We start from the raw sequence: 12,629 nt of genomic DNA on the forward strand, positions 1-12,629 counted from the left end.
ATATATATATATATATATCTTTCTCCCACACACATATATGATAGGTACAAACCATGCAAGAATCCACTAGACACATTCACATATTGATTTCAGACTTCTGTGATCCATATCGTTATCAGAATGTATATGTATTTCAGATTAATCGCATCAACGTTTGGAACCATCTATTGTGGTTCATCCTTGTCCTGAGGATGAACCAAAATAAATCAAGGATGAACCAAAATAAATGGTTCGAAACATTGACTCAAAAACAAAGATGTGATTAATCCAAAATAAACCAAGGATGAACCAAAATAAATGGTTCGAAACATTGACTCAAAAACAAAGATGTGATTAATCCGAAATACATTCTGATAACATTCACATATTATTATAATATATAGCTGAATAAACATACCGACACAGATTCTTGCAACCAAATGAAGGAATCATCTATAAAAGCAATCAAAAGCAGGTTTTGGTATCAGTCAAAATTTGGAGGAAATAGGAAATAGTCTGTGACAGGACAGACAAGTCACATGAGTGTAGTAATCTACAATCATCCATAGATGACAGACAAGAAAACACAAAAAATAAATCATGCGTGAAATGTTGTTCTATTCTAAATAAGGCTTAATATTATTTAGATGGAACAATACAGTAGAGGAATACAAATCGCTCTGAGCAAAATTTAGAATTAAGCAGTGAAAAACAGAGCTTAGAGAGTCTCTGCAGAATAATTTCTTGCAAGGTTTGTACCTAACATCACACACATATGTGTGTGATGTTAGATACAAACCATGCAAGTATCCACTGGACACATTCACTTATTATTATAATATATAGCTGAATATACATACGAGAGAGACTCAAATTCCAACAAAGCAGGAAGCGGCAAGAACATCACATATAACCAAAAAAAAACAAATTTCCCTTCCCTGTGATCACTTCAATTTACTGAATGCCACTCCCTTTTCATGCCACTCCAAAACTTTCGACTGCTCGAACAGAGTCAGATTCCTTCTAACAAAGCTACAGAACTCATCCCCAACTCAATGAGTTAACCTACATTCAAAATATAACTATTCTTCCATACCAGATATTCACTCCAGAAATGTCCGGTGAAGACCATGTCTATGGGCTATATTATGATATTTTAGCCCCTCAATCTGTTTTGCCCATAAAAATAAAATGTATATCTGAAAAAAACTTGTACTAAGAGATAAATCAGCTATACATTGTGCATCTGCTCCGCAAATATGACCCTGCTGACAGGAATAAAATGCCAATTTCTTTTATCAGTCAAAAGATGTATAAGCATACAGCCAGCTTAAGTTATTTCGCTTAGAGTTTTGAGCCTCTTAACTGTAAAGATGGTTTACATGAAAAGCTGTGAACGAAGAAAAGAAGAGTAAAGTTTGGAAAGAAATAACAAACCTTGGGCATTTTTCTATCATGCCCATCATCCTCAGTTATCACATGTATAAGCATACACCCAGCTAAAGTTATTTAGCTTAGAGTTTTGAACCTCATAACCATAAAGCATGCACACATGAAAAGAAAATATGAATGAAGTAATGAAGATAAACTCAAAGTTTGGACAAAAGTGACAAACCTCAGGCATGATTCTATTATGCCCACCATCATCGTTCTGTAGAGTTTGGAGTCTTTCAAAGGAAACATCTAAAATGCTTCGTATAATAGGTCTAGCATTCTGATCACGATGTTCCACCAATGATCTTAAGTAATGAGGACCTTGCAACCCTGCTGCAGGATTGGGAACCATATCCAGTGGAGGAGCAAGAGACCCAGAAAGCCGAGAAAAATGATTGCTTTGTCCAGGCCTCAAAGAAGACACAGATTCTTGTGCAAGACCAGAATTTGCCCCAGCAACTTGCATGCGTAGGCTTTGTGGACGACGCCACGGAACAGCTGTTCTTGAATTGGGAACTGAACCAGCAGATATTTGAGCTGTATATGTATTACCACTCATGTTTCTATTCATTGGAGTCCATAGATCATCATTTGACAGCCGGTTGTCAGCACCTGGCATATACCATCCTTGATTAGGTACTCCAGCGACAGTGTTGCTTGAGCTGGCTGCAGAAAGCAAAGAAGCTGGCCTGTCCCTCTCAATAGAAATGGAGCTGAAATTACTGCTAGCCCTGGGCATATTTTCATTCCAACCACCTAGAACTAGATTCCTCCTTTGAAAGGCAGATGAGGTTGGAAGCTGACAGGTTTCATGCATAATGGCACTGGCACCAGTCTCAGCTGGGTCCATGTTTGCAGGCTGTTCAACTGAGGAATGAATTCTTGCCGGAAAATGTCGAGCATGATTGCCTGAAGGTCGCAAATGTAATATATTTGGGTCCTGATAACGTGTAGGATTAGACCTGCTTCGGACACTCCTTTGAGCACCTTCCAATGCCGGGGTCACAGATAAAGCACTGTTCCTGTAACCTGCAGCCCTGCTTGAACCAACCATAAGTCCAGGCCTTGACACCACCAGTTCTTCCCATTCTCTAACCCTAACAGGTGTCACTCCAGAGGCAGAAAAACTTGATATACTGCCCATATCATGTCTTATGGGACCCGTGAACCTTGACGAAACACCGTCTTCCCAGTTAAAAGAATGTGCTGGACCATCATAGGATGAATGCCCTGATATATCTTCTAAATTTTTTCGTTTACATGCTCTTCTTCCAACATCAGTTAAATGATTTGCCCTTCCATAGTTGCTCTCAGCCAAACCTACTGCTCCACTTCCACAAAAAGGCTGCAAGTGTTCAGCTTCAGGCCCAACACGTACAGCTGGATGAGGACAGAAACTGCCAACTCCCGTCTGGTACATGTTAAACAGGAGCAACATCAGAACAGAGACCATGATTGAAGTTGTTCAACCACACTTTCAGGAAAAGCCAAGAAAACCTTAGGAAAAGAACAAGACAACCCAACATCCACCAATTGTCTATCACGACAATGTGAAAACAGAAATGTATTAGAATTCAAAAACATGTAAACTGTTAGCAATTTCATCTTTAGCATTGCATACCTGAGCAGCCATGTGTTCTACACTGCTAGATCCTGCCATCAGTCGGTCATTCATATAGAAAACACCACTTCCATGACTGGTGCCATTGCCCGTATTGAAATTTGGGGCAATTCCTGAATTTAGAAGCCCTTGCATATTTGGTGGAGCCGACGGATTGATCCTGTTGCCTGGATACATGGTTCGTTCAATATCACTTAAATCTTACTTATCTTTATTTCTGACTGAGGTTTTTGCTGTTCAGTACAGCACGTGTGAAGCTTCTTTGTTTTTGTATTGTATCTACAATCCGATACCTCGTTTGAAATTTAAGTCCTACACAAAGTAGGACAGGAAGAAGGAATTTCTTATCTCTCTGTGGAATCAACCTAGGAATATCATGCTTAAGGAAAAGAGTTCAGGAAGATCAAATCATGCTTAGACCAGATATTGATATCGTCAAACAGAGAACTGCACCTGCTTCAGAAGTTCATGTCAAGCTAGCAAGCTTTGGGATATGCAGACCCTTAATCACCGTATTTCTTGAAAAGCAATATAGACCGCCTGCATAGAAACAAACAGAAGTATTTAAAAATTGAAGATTTAACTAGCCCACAAAATGTTTTTTCCCTGATAACTTAGAAATGCAAATTTAAAAATAGAAATCAAGTATAACGAGTTATAAATGATGCAAAACTGTTAATTTTAGGCAACAATGGTATGTTCTATGCTTTAGAGAAATTTTACTTCAATTTCTTTATTAGCCTAGTATCAATATTTAGATTAGCAATCACATCAACATGATAGTAAAATGCAGATACTACATAAACATAAATAGTAGAAGACAAGCCAAGACAAGGACACAAAATGTGGCACCAGCCGTAGAAGACAAGCCAAGACAAGGACACAAAATGTGGCACCAGCCAGGGACAAACCCCAATGTGGGGAACCCTTGATCAAATCTTCTTTTAGTTTTCACTAGTTCAGCAGAGAGAGATAGTACAATTTACAAATCTAATAATTTATAACAGCAGCAAAAGAGCCCTAACCAAAAAAGTCAATGCTGGTCAACAGGGCACATTTGACCCTCAACAAATCAGTCAACTTCAGTCAACTTTGGCCTCCAAACAGAAAGAAAAAACAGCCCTCAAAACAGTCAAATTTAGCCTAGTCAAAGTATGGTCAAACATCCCACCTACGGTGAGCTCACCCTGTACACAGCAAACCACTAGGGGAAGGCTGAACCACTCACCTTGTACACAGCAAACCACTAGGGGAAGGCTAAGCCACTCACCCTGTATATAGCAAACCACTAGGGGAAGGATGAACCACTCCCCCTATGGTTGCTCACCGCTCCAAGAAGTACCCCAAGCCCCCCCGAAGCTCTTAGAGCTCAATGTCCATCTCATACAAGACACTCATAAGAGGGTCTCTCCACGACTCCAAGTCGTTCTCAGAAGGCCAAGAATTTGTCCTTCCCCGGGGGCTTTGTCAAAATATCGGCGACCTGCTGATCAGTCCCAATGTGATGGCGCCTTATAGTTCCTCCTTGTACCATGTCCCAGATAAAGTGGTACCTGATATCTATATGCTTGGAGCGATCATGAAACACGGGATTCTCTGATAATCGGATCCCACTCTCATTGTCGCAAAGGATCACGGTGGTATCCAACACATGTCCAAACAACTCACTGAAGAGCTTCCTCAAACAGACGGCTTCACAGTAGGCCATACTAGCAGCTATGTATTCGGCCTCAACGGTGCTCAAGGCAACCAATTTTTGCTTCTTACTCATCCAGGATATCAAAGCAGAACCCAAAGAAAAATAGCATCCATAAGTGCTCTTGCGATCCGCCACACTGCCAGCCCAATCAGCATCAAAATAACCATGCAGCCTCACATTTCTGGCAATGTATCTCAGTCCATCAGTGATTGTGCCCCAAAGATATCTTAGAAGATTCTTGGCAACAATCCAATTTATATGATGAGGCTCAACCATGTATTGGCTCAATGTGTTAACTGCAAAACATATGTCCGGACGAGAGTTCACAAAGAACATCAGTGCTCCTATGAGTTGACAATACTCACAAGCATTTCCCAATTCAGGTCCAGCAGCACTACCACATAACTTCTTAAAGTTAAGTTCCATTGGAGTAGTCACAGACTTGCAAACCACCATCCCAAATCTTTCCAATATCTTTCACCTAGCTTTTGCCAAACCTCCAACCCTAGGAAATAGTGCATCGATCCTCAATCCTTCATCTCAAATTCAAAAGCCAACTCCCTCTTACATTTGTGAATGAGAGGGTTGCACTTGTCAGTAAGAGGTCATCCACATAAAGTACCAAAATGAGAGGTTTATCATTTTCAACCTTAAAGTAAAGGTTCAAATTGGCTTCACTTCTAGTGAATCCAAACTTCATCAGATAGCTATCGATCCTCTCATACCAAGCCCGAGGTCCTTGCTTCAATCCATAGAGATCTTTCTTCAACCTGCATACATGAGATTCCCGATCATGAACCTCAAACCCCGTGGGTTGTTCCACATAGACTTCCTTTTTGATTGAACCATGCAAGAAAACGGTCTTGACATCCATCTGATGTAGGTTCCATCCTTGCAAGGCAACAAGAGCTATCATCGAGCAGATGGTGGTGTATCGAGCACTGTTTTAAAATTCAGCCAAATCGAATCTGAAACGACCGAGTTGATCCGAGTCATTGAAGAATTTTACGACCCAGCAGAAAAACCAGTTCGTGAGGCCGAATTATTGTATGACTCGGCCCAGTCAGTCATGACTCGATCAACCCGGCCGTTTCTGCATCTACTCGTCCGAGTCATTAAATCTAGCCAGTTACCCAAAAAAACAGCTATTTTTCTTTCTTTCTTTTTTACTTTTTAACATTTAGCTGATTGTTGGGAACTCCAAGGTGTTTTCTAAATTGGTTAAGTGCTATTTGGGGTCCATTCCCCTCTCCTAGTATTGATATGCTATTCAAATTTCATGATAATGTTAAATTCTTAAAGTAAAAGTGACATTCTCCTTGATCTTCATTTTCATCCTTTTACTTAAATTTTTAACATTACCATGAAATGACTCAGGATATTTGAGAGTGGTTCCGGCCTCATTGGATTTCATATGGAGAAAGTAGAATTTTAGATTTCATTCAATATACAGGCCCGGATAAGAGATACGAATGTTCAAGTACACCTTTCACCAACCCCAATAAACTAAAGGATAGTTGTTAAAAGCTAGGTTTTTATGGTATGTAGATTCACAACATATAACAACAACAAAATCAAAAAAGGACTAATGGCTATCAGAGAAGCAAGCAAGGAAGGCCTCTAAGTTTTTAATGGCTGGAAATGCATCTAACAACAATAAATATCTGACATCAACCCTATTTTTAGGGGTAAAACATGCAACTAATGCAATATTTTTCCTTTTTTAACTTATTAAATGCAATTCTTACCGATAGAACAATAACATATAGATGTAAAATTGCTATAGTTATAGATTTAGAGAAAACCCTAACCCTAATTAACCAAAAATAAAGGAAATAGAAATTTTACAAGGTCATCTCACAACTAGAATAGTGCCTCTCTATTCAATTGTGCTTATGGCTTTGTAGTCAAAGAGGGTGAGGTCAATGATAGAAAGACTTCGATGAAGAGGGTGTAAGACTAAATATCTGCTCTTAGAAACCCTAGCGACTTCTTGTAGTAGGAGGTTTATGATCAGAAGATGCATGCAACAAGTTCCTTTGATGGATTCTTGAATGAAAAAATTTGCATAACACATAGAAACAAGATTTCATTAAAGATTTTGCACTTTTTAATATAGCAAAATAGAAATCCTAATTTCAAAAATAGCATGCAAAATGGAAGAAAAATGAAAATAAACTTACACCATTCCATCAAGAATCACTTCATCGGTCCAAAGATAGTCTCTCCATTGCAAAGTCAAGACAAGTCCTAAGGCACTTTTCTTCCACTGTTTAGGATGGGCACTTATAGGAGGCACTAATTGATATAGCGTGCCCAAGGTAATCCATACTTGGCCCTTATATCCATTTCCATTCTTTGGGTTGATTGTCAAGACAAGTCATAAGGTATTTGAAAGTATATAAATCATAATAATAACAAAAACTACAAATGTCTTTACTCCATTGACTACTCATATTGTCAAGCATAAGCTTCAAGATGATCAAAAAACACATTGATATTATCTTCTCAATTTACTATGACATGCTTCACTATGCGAGATGATCATTGGTTAATGCTCTTAAATGTGCTCCCTTAGCAATTCAATTAAATACGACATTTTTGCCAAAACACCACACCTTAATATATGCAACAACCCATTAGTACCATAATGACAAAACAAACAATTTAGCATGATTCCATATGCATCCTTGAGATGTTAAATTTCTAATACCAACCATATTTATTTCTCATAGCAATATATTTAATCGCCAACAATTTATTTATTTACCCAAATAAACACTGAATCACCGAAAAATAAAATCACTTCAGGTTCAAAAGGGAAGGAGCAGTTGACTCATTCCTCCAATTATGTCAAGAAGGTCTCTAGGTATGAGAGACGACCTTATAGGATGTTCAAGAGCAAAAGGCTTCTAGGAAATAGGCCAAGGAAAGGGCTCTAGTGTAAGCAAGTTGCTTTTGTAACTTGGCCTAAGTTTTAACTTGGGAAAATCACATAATTATTATGTTGGCTTATTGAGATAAAGAAACATTATAAAAAGTAAAGTATTTACTTAAATAATTATGTTTTAATCTCAACAATGAATCTCAAGTGAGGCGAAATCTAATCTCGGCTGTCAACCACTTGGAGATTAAGATTAGGAACTTAGGTCAACAAAATGTTATATAAGCAAAGGAGAGGGAGAAGACACGCCATACAATAGCACAAGATTGAGAGGCATCTCAATGAGGAGTGCAATAATCTAGTGTGTTGGGTCCAAGGAAGGGGCAAGAAGGAAGTTCAAATTAGCCAAGGAGGGCTTGCTCAACTAGATCATATCCAGTTGCTATACTTGTATTTCCGCAATTGAGCCATTATCCCATTTAATTGGACCAGATTCGTTGTCATTTTCACAAGATGAGTTATATTTTTGCTCCCACTAATTTAACATTAATTAATTATGCATCCATTCAGTAGACCTTAAATCCACTAGGTCAATGGATTATCAGGTGTTAGCTTTGCAAGAAAATTGCTTAGATAAGAAAAGCTTTGACCCCTAGATCTTAAATTCGCTAGGTCAATGGATTATCGAGTGCTTGCTTTGCAAGAAAATTAACAACATCTAGAAAAATGCTTAAGATAACAAGCAAAACTTTGGCCCCTACTAAAAACAACCTAAAATATTTTACCGCTAATAAGACTCAAATTAAAACCATGTGTTTATCTCCGCTAGAACTCAAAAAGCATCAATGTTGGAAGATGGACCAACCAACCAATCCATCCTATAATGTATCCAAGAACCACCTCTATTGAATGCCAAAATGGGTTTTCAGAAAAAATCCATTTTGGGTGCTAACAAATCCCTGTAATACCTCCCTACTCTACCTAAATTTCCCCTTGAGGCTCCATCAATGTTCAATTTACGATACAACAAAGGTACTACTTGCCATTTAGTTACACTATATCCTTTTAACCTAGTAAACTTCTCTCCATCTTCTTTTACATCCTTTAAGTCCTCTTTCAACTTTTGTTATGGCCTTAGCCATGGTCCTCAATATCTTCTCTTGAACTTATTTAAGGGATTTTAATGTATCTTAAAAAATCCTACTATTCTGCTCTATCCAAATATTGCATGTCACTAGCCTTATTAGCATGATTGCCCATATCCTCACTCCCACTTTGGATCTAAAATTACCTTTCAACAAAAGTAACAAGCATGACCCCAAGGGTGTCGTGTTTGTATCTTGGATGTCATCCATGTGACAAGCTAAGAGATATGTCTAACACACTTAGCATGTGTCCTAAAACTGGATGTGCCAAACATATGTCGAACATGTGCCCTAAATGGATCCTACCTTTTTTATTATAAAAAACATTTCTTCATTACTATATTATCACTTTCAATTGTACAAAAGAGCTTTACAGTCCCTCTTGTGCATGTCAAGGATAAAATGAAGATTTGAATGGATTCCAAGTATGTTGTGAATGTTCTATTTTCTAAAAAAATGGATCTATATGTCTATAATTCATTTTTGTATAACATGGCGTTCATGTCCTCTTTTACAAAGTTAACATATCCCATGTCAAATACTTATATTTTTGTTAAAATTGGCAACTAGGGCCAAATTTCACCTTGGGACAGCGCATTTGATGGAGATGATGATTGCATTGGCTTCCTCTTCTCAAGAGGTCCAAGATTGATATAAAGATCATCTTATTCGGACAAGCAAAAATGTGATTTTTCATTTATGCCCTCACATGTGCAAATTGTTCAAGTCGGCCTCATCATCATGTAGGCTTAAGAAGCCCAATGGATGTGTCTCTTTGTTGAAAATAGAAACAAGAAATGTTAAAAATAACATCTAGAAATTCGAATTTAATTTGTCCTTGAATTAAATTGAGAATTAATATTTTCTCATAGCAACTTGTAATAGTTAACTAAGTTAAGTTGACTTAGTTAACTTAGGAATTTCGAGTTGGAAGTCTTTTTGAAGTCATGTATATGTTCTCCCTAAGTTTTAGGGGTCCAGGATGAGTTTAATTGTGAGTTGTAATTAGATAACTCAGTTTACTGAGTTATGTTCAATTAAATTAGTTCTAACTGTTTGTGGAACTAATAGAGGACTAACAGTCAGTTGGTGCACTAGTGCATCCACAAGTGTTACTCCAGATAACTGAAGATTCACTCATCGGAAACTCATGCATGTCAGTTCTGAGAAAGACCTAGTTGAGACTAGAGTGCAGGGACAATGTACTATCAATTGTATGATTTACTGAGTTGTAAATATCATGCATGCAATCAGTTGAGGATTGCGCAGTGAGGATTTCCCTTTAAATACGGGCTAATTCTCTCAGGAAGTGTGCAAAGAATTAGAAGCTTGGAGGATTGGAAATTTGGCTAAGTATTGTCCAAAGGAAGTCATCAAGTGGAGGATAGGAAATACTTGTGCAGGCTAAGCTCAAGGTTGAGCAGAGCATATTGTATTCATCCAAAATCTTTGACCAAGGGCGCAAGGAATTAGAGGTTTGGAGAGCAGCAAAATAAGCTAAATGTTGGCTTGAACTAGCAAAGCTTGGAGGATTGGAAATTTGGCTAAGTATTGGCCAAAGGAAATCATCAAGTGGAGGAAAGAAAATACTTGTGCAGGTTAAGCTCAAGGTTAAGCAGAGCATATTGTATTCATCCAAATTCTTTGACCAAGGGCGCAAGGAATTAGGAGCTTGGAGAGCAGCAAAATAAGCTTAAGTGTTGGCTTGAGCTAGCTTGTGAGCAGAGAGTTGATTATACTTGTGCGGGAATTGTTCTAGTGAGAACAAGCTTTGTATTTTCTTCTCAAATCTTCTGATTCATGCAATATAGATAGTAGGGGTTTTAAGCAGTGGCTTTCCCCAAATACATGTGTTACGTGCCATTGATTTATCTTCTTCTCGTTCATATTGTTTTCATCGATCTATTGGCTTTCGTTGGTTGAAAGTAGAAGTAGATTCTTGTCTCGTGCTTAAGTACATTGCATGAGCTTGTGAATCTACAGGATTTTCTACACTCTTCACCCACAACGAATTGTAAAAATACCTCACACCTCATTTGGCACATTAATCACTCACACATTCTTCTCTCTTCATTTGATTGGTTCGTGCAACATTGGGAAGCTTCTCTCTCACATGTGTGGTAAGGAGTCCGAGTTTCTGGGTAGAATTGTAGACCGAAATTTTAGAGTTCACGAACACGTTTGAACGACATTGACCAAGGACTTGCTAACCGAGTTTGACTGTGTTTTTGGGGTTAAAGGTTTGATTTTTCTAGGCCACATCTCTAGGCAAAAAAACAGAGAAATTTTGGGTTGTTTGACCTACGTTAACTTCAAGGTTGAGTGTTGTTTGACCACAAAAAAATTACAGCAATTTTCTCTCTCCTTTGAATGAGTTTGACCGAGCTATTTTGGGTTGAATTTATCATCTTGATCAGGCCGAGTCTGACTAAGGAAGCCCGAGTTTCTTTGAGGATGGTTTGGTGTTATTTTGACCAGCATTGACTTTCTGGTTAGGGTTGAAGTTTGAATGCAGTTGACCGCCAGAAATTTACTGGGTTGTTTTGACTTTGTATTAGGCAAGTCAATTTGACTTTTGTACTCTCTCTCTCTGTTGAACTTTTGATTTAATAATAGAAAGAATTGATCAAAGGGTTTCCCCACATTGGGATTTTTCCTTGGCATCTGCCAAATCTGGTGTCCTCTTGTCTTGGCTTGTCTTCTGCATTTAATTTTATGTTCTATCTGCTTTTACTGTCAATGTGATAATTGTGTTGCTATTGGGCTAAGGAACATTGAAGTAAATTGTGTTAAGCATAGAACATACCATTGTTAACTAAAATTAACATGGTATCAGCCCAGGTGAAGACAAAGCCCAAGCAAGAGAAAGAAAAGTAATCACTAAGGGAAAGTTGGTGGACAAGAACATTGGTCTAGCTTCAATGACGACTACATCATACTTCAAATCTGAGGACAAGCTCAAGGAAAAAGCTGACTATCATGCATGGAAGATGACTTTAGATTTGACTTTGGAAGAGAATGATGCTATGGACTATGTAAAGGGAAGAGTGGTGGAGCCTCCTTCAAATGCACCTGCTGCTGCAAAAGAAAAGTACAAGAAAGGTGTTGTCAAAGCTAAGAAAATCATTGTAGACTCCATCCAAAAGCATTTGGTTGCCTATATTTCTAACTTGGAAACATCTAAGGAGATGTATGACAAGTTGGTTGGGATGTTCGAAGTAAACAATGCAAATCAATTCCTCTTTCTCAAGAAAAAGTTGAAAGACAACAAGATGGATAGAGGAGAGTCTATTCAATCCTACTTCATGAGGATTACTGAAATCAAGAATGATCTTCTATCTATTGGAGAAGTTGTTGGTGACAGGGAGCTCACTCTTATTGCACAAGAGCATGGGATGTGTTTAACACCACCATCCTCAACAATGACAAGACTTCGGATTTTGATGAATTAGCTAAATGCAGTCAAGAAGAAATAAGGATGATGGAGAGAGAGATAAGCCCTCAAATGGAAATGATCCTACTGCTTTCTTCGCTCATGCTAAGAGGAAGAACAATGTTGGTTCAAGGAAACAAAATCAAGGATTCAACTCAAGAAGAAAAGGAAGATGCTACAATTGCAACAAGTTTGGTCACTACGCTAGTGAGTGTTCTCACAAGAAGGATACTCCAAGGGATGATGACAACAATTACAAAGGCAATGGCAATCAAACGAACAACAAGTTCAACAATAAAGGAAAGAGGAATGCTCCCGTTGCTCGATATGGAAATGATTGTCCTCCCAAAAGATCAAGAAATTCCAAGTATGAGGAAAGTAATGTTGTAGAAACACAAATGAATTTTATCTTTATCTCTGCTTTATCTACTGCC

The 12,629-nt window shown here is 38.1% G+C and overlaps 1 protein-coding gene across 11 annotated transcripts in view; it reads right to left on the bottom strand.

Moving 5' to 3' along the window:
* The window catches only part of LOC149160209 (E3 ubiquitin-protein ligase MBR1-like), a 92,731-nt gene that overhangs the window by 62,857 nt on the left and 17,245 nt on the right, over positions 1-12,629 (bottom strand). For 9 of the 11 annotated variants that reach the window (XR_016261791.1, XR_016261792.1, XR_016261789.1 and 6 more), the window contains 3 exons: positions 3,488-3,574; positions 3,035-3,346; positions 1,595-2,824 (listed from right to left, as the gene is read on the bottom strand). Coding sequence is in view for 6 of the 11 variants with exons in the window: in XM_089436669.1 (XP_089292795.1) it covers positions 1,595-2,824; positions 3,035-3,211 (1,407 nt within the window). In the remaining 5 variants the exon portion in view is untranslated. Of the gene's footprint in view, positions 1-808; positions 1,248-1,594; positions 2,825-3,034; positions 3,347-3,487; positions 3,575-12,629 lie in introns of those variants that run through there. The other 2 variants (XM_089436671.1, XM_089436672.1) reach the window with 2 other exon arrangements.

The sequence above is a fragment of the Pinus tabuliformis genome, chromosome 5_2 (assembly GCF_031772625.1).
Source record: "Pinus tabuliformis cultivar Carrire ecotype Pingquan chromosome 5_2, CPIR1, whole genome shotgun sequence".
In the NCBI taxonomy this organism is placed as follows: Eukaryota; Viridiplantae; Streptophyta; class Pinopsida; order Pinales; family Pinaceae; genus Pinus; species Pinus tabuliformis.